The sequence below is a fragment of the Sitodiplosis mosellana genome, unplaced genomic scaffold (assembly GCF_009176505.1).
Source record: "Sitodiplosis mosellana isolate CC-2019 unplaced genomic scaffold, AAFC_SMos_1.0 Smas_scaffold_30, whole genome shotgun sequence".
In the NCBI taxonomy this organism is placed as follows: Eukaryota; Metazoa; Arthropoda; class Insecta; order Diptera; family Cecidomyiidae; genus Sitodiplosis; species Sitodiplosis mosellana.
This window is the reverse complement of record NW_022595272.1, coordinates 1,374,379-1,385,116: the sequence shown is the minus strand read 5'-3', so window position 1 is coordinate 1,385,116 and position 10,738 is coordinate 1,374,379. Positions and strand designations below refer to the sequence as shown.

The 10,738-nt window shown below is 36.7% G+C and overlaps 1 protein-coding gene across 2 annotated transcripts in view; it reads right to left on the bottom strand.

Moving 5' to 3' along the window:
- Positions 1-6,128: 6,128 nt before the first annotated feature.
- The window catches only part of LOC129569245 (kinesin-like protein GA13060), a 54,124-nt gene continuing 49,514 nt past the window's right edge, over positions 6,129-10,738 (bottom strand). For both annotated transcript variants that reach the window (XM_055447916.1, XM_055447917.1), the window contains 3 exons: positions 9,677-10,694; positions 9,377-9,487; positions 6,129-9,164 (listed from right to left, as the gene is read on the bottom strand). In XM_055447916.1, coding sequence (XP_055303891.1) covers positions 8,402-9,164; positions 9,377-9,487; positions 9,677-10,694 — 1,892 coding nt within the window. In that variant the 3' untranslated portion in view covers positions 6,129-8,401. The remainder of the gene's footprint in view (positions 9,165-9,376; positions 9,488-9,676; positions 10,695-10,738) is intronic.

Genomic DNA, 10,738 nt, shown 5'->3' with positions numbered 1-10,738 from the left:
ATTCATTTCTTAAAATAGACTCCCACATGCAATAAATAATTTCACTGTATACGGTGCTTTTTTTCGCTCTCCACTGGCCTCAACTGAATGTTTTCATACTCCATTCCATTCCATTCATTCATTCATTACGTTTTGAGAATTGTTTGGGGTATATTTTTGGCTGCCTTAAATTAAATAGCCGTCCAAAATCCATAAAAGTGCGAACGACCAGTGAGAAATACACAAGTTCTATCGAAATGAAGATTTTCATTTGCATATCCAAACAATAAAAACTTATTCCGTTTTAAGTTCTCTTTTTTTCTCTGCTTTTATCATTTTGCGTACTGCGTTTGTTATTCATAACGTTATTTTCGAAGAGATACAAGTGGCTAGACGTGCTGGCCAAAAATGAATGTGTTTTTCATTCTGCACTGCACCAAACAATTCCGATGAGTATAATTAATTTTCACCTTGGAATCGAAGTTGAAACTGAAATTATTATTTTATGATGTTGAATATTTTATGCAATAAATTCAGTTCACTGGGATTAACGCACTCAACGGCAACTCTAAATCGTCTGGAAGAATTTGCAGGTGCGTACAATTGCTCTGAAAGATGCAAAGAGTGCTGCAATATTGTCGCCTCATATGTTTGAGTGTCACAGATTCATTTGTCTTCTGCATTGTCGCTCACAATAACCGAGTTCATTTATAAAAGAAATTATGTATTGTTGTTTATGTTGAAATTCGTATGCGTTACTGCCCGTTTTTTCCCCATATGCCAAACCATATTGGTGATGATTAATGCTTCGATATTATGACAAAGAATAAATACAATGAAACAAGCCAACGCACGTATTAGCAAATAATCAATATTATCATCACGGTAATCATTAGCGAAACCATCAAATAAATAAATCCAAAAATATGATAGAGACGCACGCACACGTTAATGTTTCAGATCATCCTTGTTATTTGAATTCTTTTGTTCATTCGCAGGTTCTATCGTATCGGCTGGCTGTTTTTTTGCCATGCGGTTTGTGAAACACAGGTGCAAGAGCCGCAAGTGAAGTTTTGACTAACGACCGTAATATGTGCGTGCGTTCAAACATGTGTGGCGATGGGTGAAAAACAAACGCTCGGTGGCATGCTGAAAAGTTTTGGCTTCGTGCTTCGCTCATTCCCCGCTGCTGATGATAAACTGCCTTAAAGTTACAACAATATGTGTTTTACACATCGATGTGTGTGTGTATGCGATTCATTCATTCCGATTTTCGACATGCATCCATTCGCCCATTTCTTTTTTTCTATTCTTCCATGTATTCTAAGTGACAATGAAAAATACTAAGCACGCATCCAAAGTTGTTAAGGGTGTCTAAAGCAATTTATCCTATTAAGACGTCACCGCAAGGGATATTAAACGAGAGGAAGACGACATCCACAATAAGTTACAATATCTCGACATTCTCATTGCCATGCAAAGCTCTGAATCTATGCAAACGAAATTATTAAAACATATGAAAAGCTGTCACATACAACAGATAACACACCGAATGGTTGCCTCTTCCATTTCTTATTACTGTGTGACAACGACCAAATTTAAAAAACTCTCTTAAAAAATGTATATGCGAATTATATTTCTTTGGCAATCTTTTTTTTTTATGTTTCACTGTGATTGTTTTTGGTAGGTGAATCCTATGGATGATACTTTGCATGGTGAGATGAAAGTTTTCCGACCAAAAATCACAGGCATTGTGTGGCGGTAGCAAACTGATTTGAGGTATCTGAGGAAGCTTGAAGGAATTTTGTTTTGAAATCATGGCATTTTGGTCTTTGGCCGACCCTTCATTTTGTCTCATAGGTAAATATAATCTATTTTAAGTATGGAAATGTTGTGTATCAGCAAAATACATGCATTCAAAAGTTCTTCCGTGTATTTAAACATCATTTAACCGGTGGACCGTTGTACAATCATGGCATTTCGGTGCTTGCAAAAAAAAAAAATCACAAACGCCCTCAGAAACAATTATTAGATTGTTGTAGTTTTCAGAAGCGTTAGATGCCTGCAGTCTTTCACATGCGGTTAATGTCGAATTCATAATCTATGGAATCTTTCTAAAACGAACCCTCCTCGCATCGAGTGCATGGTATGCTTCAAACGCAAACGGTTCAATTGTGGTGTGAGTACGGAAAAGCAACAAACAGACACAACAAAAGCAATATGCCTTTGCTATGCAGGCTTGCCTATAAATTCCACACAAGATAGCAGTGTGTCCCACACAAAATTTACATAAATTACAATCTTTGCGTTGTAGCACACAAACACATAAAACATAAGAGCGGAAAATATTAAATTTATATTAAAAGATAAACGAAACTGTTTGCATTGGGGTAAATGTTTGTGCGAAAATTTATCTATGAATAAATAATTTAGAGAATGGCAGGTTGATTCACTCTCACCCTCTCTCTCTCTCTCTCTCTTTCTCTCTCCCTCTAACCAGCAAAACTTCATCTTCGATGAGTAGAGAGAATGAAGGAGAAGAAAAAAATTTGATTTTGGCCTATGCTCTTTGCACTTTATGCTTGGCTGCTACAGTATGTAATGAAGATGTGGCTGACTTGAGGATGAGACTTTCAATGAATTGTGTTGCTGCTGGAGGAGGAGCAATGCATCGTCTCTCTCTCTGTTGCCACCGTTTGTTTGAACGTGCTTAAGTCGATTATTGTAAATTATTACAATATTCTGCGTTAAGTGTTTATTGTGATATTTTTTATCATTTCATGAATTTTGAATGTAATAATATGCATTTGAAGGGGCAACAATCTCAATGTACAAACACATTTACAACATCATGAACTCGCAACATAAACAAGAACTTTGTGTTTAACCATTTTTGCATTTGTCGACACACACAAAACTTTCACCATTGAGTTTGTTGTTTTTTCAAGCACCTTAAGTGTACTTACAAGTGTTTTCGCTGTGTTTTTTTCTTTTTTTCAAATAATCAGTTTGACGTTTTGTTGATTGCTACGTAATTTTTGAGTGGTCTTTCTTGATGAGCACAACAATTGCAACTGTTAGCAAACAGGTTTTGGGTAAAAGCGACTCAAGTGAGCTCATTTTCACAGTTGAATTATTAATTTTAATAAAAGTCCTTTGTTTTGTGTTTTTCCAACATTTAGTATGCATGTTTGTTTACATAGGAAATTTTCACTGAAAACATGACACATGAAAAAGAAACAAAAAACAACAATACAGAATCATTGGAGACTTTTGCCGCCTCGAGATGGCCCCAATAGACCATTTTCATTGTTTTGCACGTTTTCATTATTTCCAAATATAATTATGATTCATCGCAGGTGAATCATCACCTCGGCACTTACTCTTACCATCCGACACATATGTTTGACTTGATAATTACGAAAAATGTTCAAGCGACCTCTGGTATGTGACGAGAGACAAAATGTGAAACACGATACAAACATGTAGAAAGGTCTGGATGTCATCTTAATTGCTGTGTATTCTTATCCTTTATTGCCGGAAGAAATTTTCGGTTTTATCTCAATCACGTACAAAAATTTGCGACAACAGCATTAGTGCATCGGATGTTTAGTGCAAAGTGTTGCTGTGACATTTTGAAGCTCCTTTCTGTGTTTACCAAAGGAATCTTGGCAGTAGTATGTATATATGAGCGTTGGTGTCGGAAATCATAATCAAAAATCACATTCATCGCATTAAATGATACTGGAAAAAAACCTTACCGTTTAGTCTCGTCCAACTGCCATTCGATTCGACATTTTCACCCTCCGTTCACCTTTGCCAATGTGCGCAAACACTCGATGCAACGAGATTATTTACAAAATCATTATTATAAAACCTAATGAGCTGGTAGATAGCGGGGAAAAGGTGAAGAGAGTCCCGAATAAATTAACGAATATTGTGTTCAAATACCCCACAGGGATACTTAGTTACGTTTAAATGATTATAGGCTGTATGATTAAATTACTCTTAAACTTCGTCGAAGTTTCAGTTCATGCATCGTAATTTTCGTCAATGCATTTGCCGTCGATGCCACCACCGCTGACAGAATATGGTTACGTTTTATCGAATTCAAACCGAAAGTGAAGGCTCCAGTCGAAAAAGTATTTTATGTAAATCACGGCTATCCCAGACTATTTATCTTGAGTTTACCTGTGTTTATACACGAGATTAACACGCACATTTTTTATGACGCGATTCCTTCCGTCTGTACTGAAAGAGAAAAAAAAAGCGAAGAGAGGCGGGCGGCACTTGAAAATACGATAAATTTGAAAATAGGGAAACAAGTTCACTTAAAAGTTTCAAGTTAAATTAAACAACGATGATACCGAATATTTTGAGAATGATATTTCGGATGGCGGAGCAAGAGACACAGATGCCATGAGTGAGAGAGAAAAAAAAACGCAACAACGAAACAACTCGACAATGCCAACGAAAACTTATGATCCTGAAGAAAAAGGCATTAAAAGAGCAAAAACCAAGTTTTTCTATTTCGTTAAATGCTTCGAGTAAATTTTATGAGCGAATCAAGGAAAACTTTTTTTCTTCTTTCTCAGTCGAATGCGATGCGATGCGTCATCGTGATTTGCTGTTTGTGATTGTGCACATCTTTTTGCCGAGGGAAATGAGCCCGACGCAGAGAATGACATACACTCACAGACGAAAGTTAATTTTTAAATCAAATTATTGTGTTTTATGGACTTGTGTGCTCGCTGCTCGTATTTCATCAAATCGGTACGCGAAATTGAGCGCATTTTAAAGTGTTTAATTGGCGTTAACAATTTATGGGTTCAACATTTCGAGATGTGCCGTGTGTCATTTCATTTCGTTCCACATTTTGATCATATTCGGATTGTGTTTGGTTTGAATGTTCGTTTGGGTGTGTGTGTGTGTGTGTGCGGGAGGATGAAAACATGTCAACGGGAACTGATGACACTTTTTGCCAGTCGTGGCTGCATTTAATATCGAAGTCGGTGATTTTGTGTCCCTTGAACTGTTAACCACTAAACTTTGCCGTTCATTAAAGTTGGATAATAACTCTCACTCAGTCTCTTTTTCCCTCGCCCTCGCATATGGAAAAACACAAGACAAAACCCACACAAACTTGATTGCCGCCGAATGGCACATTAATTTTTATCATTCTCTCAATCGTAACCGCCATTACGCGAAATTTCAAAGAATGTTTTTATTCTCAGAAATGAATAGTACTTAAAACGCGGCAAATAAAAACTATTACTTGAGTGTAACAGGAAAAAGTGTTGTAATTACGCAAAGCGGAAAAACGTAAAAACGCAGTCTTTTATCAGAAAGGTTTCGTGTTAGCAAAACATTTTCTATTTGATCTTATATGATGGTTGGCAAACGTTGAGCTGCGGTGTGTGCCGGTGATTCGGTGTATGCGTGTGTGTGTATGTGTGTGAGCGCGCGCGGCAGGGCACGATGTGATATTGACGATGAAAACCGTATGTAAGAAAAAGTGGCACACGAAACATATCCAACACGCATATTAGCCGAAAGTTACACGCAACTTTGCTGCAATAATTTATTGGCGAACCGTGCTAATAGTTTTCCTGCTCTTTGTTAAAACGCTACATGACTGCCACCACCACCATCGCTGCTGCCACTGCCGCTCTCTTTTCTTGCCATTACGTCGGTTGTTATCAATTTTTTTGCTGTGCTTCGAAGGTAGTTTGGGACAATGTTCTAACATGAAATCGTAATTGAATTTAATAGTGAATACATGTTTTTATTTCATCTCCGGCCGTTTTCTTGTTCACTTTTCACATTTATGCTAACCGTTTTATTACGTGCATTCGCAGAATGTGTGCGAATGGATTTGAATTAACTTTTGTTTGCTACTTACCCAATAACTGCTATTATGAATACAAAATCGATGCAATGCTTTCAACGGAAAACCAATGTTTGCATTAATATTTGTTTTGTTGATAGTATCAAGTTGATACGTAATCGGTCGTAAGCGATTAAATGACATGGTTTCCAGTTTCCGACACTTGGTGCATTGCAAACCAATCCATGCCGTTCGCCTCAAACCATAATAATTTCAAATGCAACGGCTACAAACATGCTATACAAAGAATGAAATTACATGGTTTTTCCTTAAAAAAATTTATTTATTTTTCATAGTTTTTACTTTATGTTACAATAGGATTATCCATGTTACGTTGTTGATTCCATTTTCGTTTTCTCTTCATCTTGTAAATGTCTGAATAAATGATACAAATGCTACAATGATACTCAACTGCACCGTTCCCTACGCTTGCTTACATTCAAAACTAAAATATACGACTAGTCATGGTTGCATGTTGTCTTGTGAGACGCCGGTCCAACCAACTGTTTTTCTCATGAGATTGTCCATACTCATTAATCCTATTTTCTGAAATTCCGAAAACAATTTCCGAGCCAATTGTTGTGGGTGATAAGCGATACTAATAACTTGTCGTTGGATTTGTCGCTGTGTCTATGTGCTCTTCCTCTATCTTACGAACGGAGTGTTTGCCGTTGAAAATAATCTTATTCTTTTGTGTATGTAATGGTAAAGAAATTTTGTTTCTCATGAAAATTGTCTAAATAAATGTCGAGACGAGTACATTGCACTCGATAAATAACTGTCCAAATACAAATCGGAGGTATTTTAATGTTATAAACATTTGCTGACATCAAAATGTGAATCTTATTCACCACCAAAAAATATTCTACATCCGGTGAATCTCGATGCTTTCGACACACACAGAGAAAATTCACCAGAATTTTACTACATCTTCATCGCTAAAGACATCGCATATTCCATTTACTTTGTATTGTTATTAATTGTCGTTTAACTTATTTCTCTACAAATATCTTAATTACTTCTCTCTTCGTTCGATATATTTTCACTATAAATTACAATGCGTTCCATTTTACTGTATAAAATACTCTTGTGTTTACTTTTATCTTGGCTATTGATATTTTATGTTCGATAAGGATGTATTTGTATATAATATATTTACCATTTTCAATGACAGACAGAAGTTTTCTCATCAATGCTTGGCACTAAAACGACGGTCATTTATGTTTCTATTTCACTTTGTTTGCTTAACACATGTTCGCTGGACGACATTTATGCAATATTCACATTGAATTGCAACATTTCATGCAAAAGCCGCTTGAACGGGAGCGCTTACTTATCATTCAAGCTTCTCTAAAAACATCTTGAAATATACTTGTAATCCGATTCTCTTTATGTTTTACATTTGCTAGTAACAAAGGTATGCTGGGCAGATTTTGAAAAGAAAAATTGGAAAAGGTTTGAATAGTGGAAGATGTTGCGGTTTATGGAAATGCCAAAATAGCTTTTTTCTTCAGTAATGTCGGCAGATGTGGAAAATTCATGCTTCAATAAAATATATTATCTAGATATTTTGCTCTGTGAGGGTCGTTTACCAGACGGAATAGCAGGATTGTTCTGTGATGATTGGAAGAAATGCCATGGATATTTTGAAGACATAGTTATGTGTACCGAAAACAAATTTTAAGTGATGATAGTAGTTGACATTTTTTTTTAAACGGAACAAAAGAAAATAACCTTAGTGCTAGAGCTCTTTTTGTTCGATTTTCTAAATTCCAAACTAGTTCAATTAACTAGTCATGAAAATGACATAAAACTCGACCTATATTGCCAGCATTGGCCAAAAAGCTGTAAAATTTCGATATTTCATAATGTGTGCCTCTAGAGAGACCAAATTCTTTTTAGATTTTCGAAAAAATGTCTCTTAAAACGTTGACTTTACGGATAAAATTATAAAAAAGAGTTTCCAGTATGTGTTCATTTTCTCTCCAAAATTGGTTCGTTGATATTGATGGATTCGGAAATGAACGGCCACTGCAATAATTCAATGACTGCCGTTCATTTCAAATCGATCACTCAATATATTGCAAAAAAAGTTGCGGAAAAATTCATGTCAGTCTTAATATACTACTCAATACAATTAGCAAGTAAATCATATTATTCCATTTCGTTCATATAACTTTTTATCCGAATTCAAGTGTAATTCCCTTTTTCGCTCAGGTGCTTCATTGAGATTGCAATTTTTGCCAAATGTAATTCTAAACGGATGTTTTAAATTTCAATAATAAAATGTGATAACAATGCAAATTTTGAAAAATGTTCATTTTTTTCACGCCGTAAAGCAGTATGTTAAATTGCTATTTAATAAGCCAATGCAAACAGAAATCAACGGTTTGATTTTATTAACAAAGAAGACATTCAACGAATTATAAACGCATAACACACGAACCGTCGTAAGTTCGTTAATATTAAAATGTTATTCATCGGTACGTTTGAGATAAAACTTAAAAGCAAACATTTTGAATGAAACGAATTAGACTAGAAGTCACTAATCTCACCTTCAGTGTCGGGTTGTGTGCATGTGAATGGATTTTTCAACCAATTGCACAGAGACTTTTCTTGACGATTTCGTTTCTTGATCATTATTTTTTGAGCATGAGATGCACCTGATCCAAAACTGGAGTCATCGCCATCACGGGCGGTTGCAACACTATGATAACCGCTTTCAGCTCTTCGCGAAATGCCCGAATGCTTTGACGTTCGTGGAGTTGATGAGTCGTGGCCACTATCGTACGCTTCAGGCGTTGATAAGCTCAATGGAGGCAGTTGTGGGACTTGCGTCTGCGACACTATTGGCGCAACTGAATGCGTACTTATTACTTTGTGATCGATTAACTCAACTATGGTCGGTTCATTTAGAATTTCGGCTATTTTACTATCGACTGTGGAAGCAATTTGTTCAGATTTTTGTTTTATATTCGGATCAGAGGCGCCATCAGGGTGTCGCAACGATGCATATTGATCCAAACCACCGATTTGCATTAAACCATTCAAACTTGGCAACGAACTTTGGCTTGGTGTTCTGGAGAGTGTCATCGATTGACGACAATCTCTGCATCTTGGACTCGGCGCTCGGTATAGAGGCTCACTACAAACACTTCCATTGCCTGACATTAGTCTAAACGCTGGCTCACTATACACACTTCCAGCATAGTTGATTTTGTAGTTTGGCGTTACTTCAGCCATTGCCAGTTGAGATGTGTACAAATCGCGCAATTGTGCCAGTTGATCAAATTGGTTCCTTTTTGAATTGACAAAAAAAAAAACAGTGAAAAATGTGAAAAAAAGATTGAAATTGAAAAAATGGTAAAGAAAACATGCAGTTACTCAACATTTCTAAAAAGAAGAATATTTGGTTCTTAACTCCATGTCAAAAGTAAAAAATTGAAAAGTCATTTTCATAATAAAAAGGTAAATTCGCGATTTTAAGTATTAGACTTGCTTCAAAATTACCTCGTATGTTCACCAATCAAGCAATCACTGAATGCATCTCCCATACCACCTGCACGAAAACTAGATACAACTGACATATTGGCATGACTCAAGGCGCTCAACGGATGGTCACTGAAGCATGAACAAAAGAACGAGAAAAAAACGATTTTTTTAAAAGAAATAAACAAGCTTTTGTTAAACTTAATTACTTTGAAGCAAGTAATTGTAAGTGATAAACATTGTGTGCTTCGAACTAAAAATAAAAAATCGTAAATATATTCACGAAATTACGAAAACTATAAAATCAATTGTAACACATACCGTCCCATTTCTCTGGCAATTTCTTCTTCAGTAACTTGCAACCCACAGTCAATCGTTTGAATGTTCAGACCCAAATTTTCGCGTGAAACGTGTCGCGAACACATCAAATGTATGCTATCGTGTGAAATTTCACGTGAACTCAATGGTTCAATCAATGGAAGCGCTGGAGGAACTTCAGATGGGCCACTGTCTTGGTCTTCATCCTCCTGTGAATCGTTTTGTCGATGTGATGATGTAGCGGATTGCATGGATCGAACATCAAAGTGTTCACCGTCGACTTCTTGAGTTGATTTTGCGTCGCTCATTCGAATCGAAATATCCATTATGTGATTAGCTTCTTTGCTACCGCATAGACTTTCCGTAATTTCATTTAGTGTTGTTTCTATACATATTTCCTCATCGTCCGATGTGTTCTTTGCCAGAGGCATTGGCAATACTCTCGATTGTGCGTTTATAGTTGGACTAGAAGTGCTGGCGTTAAACACTTGATTCGTTTGATTCTCAACCCATTGTCGAATCATGATTTTCTTATGGTTATCCATGTAGCCGTATGTTTGTGTGCATGATGCCGGTGAACCACCCACAGCTATCGATTTGCTGGGTGACATTTTTGGCCCCATATTCGGTCCATCAATCCATGTTTCGCACTTTTTAACGTGGTTTATTTCGCGCATCAAGTGTCGTGCCTCGGCCACTTTGAACTTTGATAATCGTGGTCCATCTATCCATTGCTCTTCGACCACTTGCCGTTTTGGGCTTCCGTGATTGCTGTTGCTCGGTCGACGCAACGGCGAACCCTTTGGTGATGATATGTTGTGTATGGGTGTGTGTCTTACCTGCGGTGGTGGTACGATTTTTGGCGAATTTGGTAACGAAACGGACGTTTGCGATGGTATCGATGCGTTGTATTGATAGGATAGCATTTGATCGGTTGTCTTCTCACATGATATTGGACTTGAATTTGTTGCTAATCTACGCTTAAGGCTATCAGTTCGTTGGTTCGGTACCGGACTTTGGGCTGAAATGAGACGATTGAAACAATAAACACAATTGCTCCTTTTG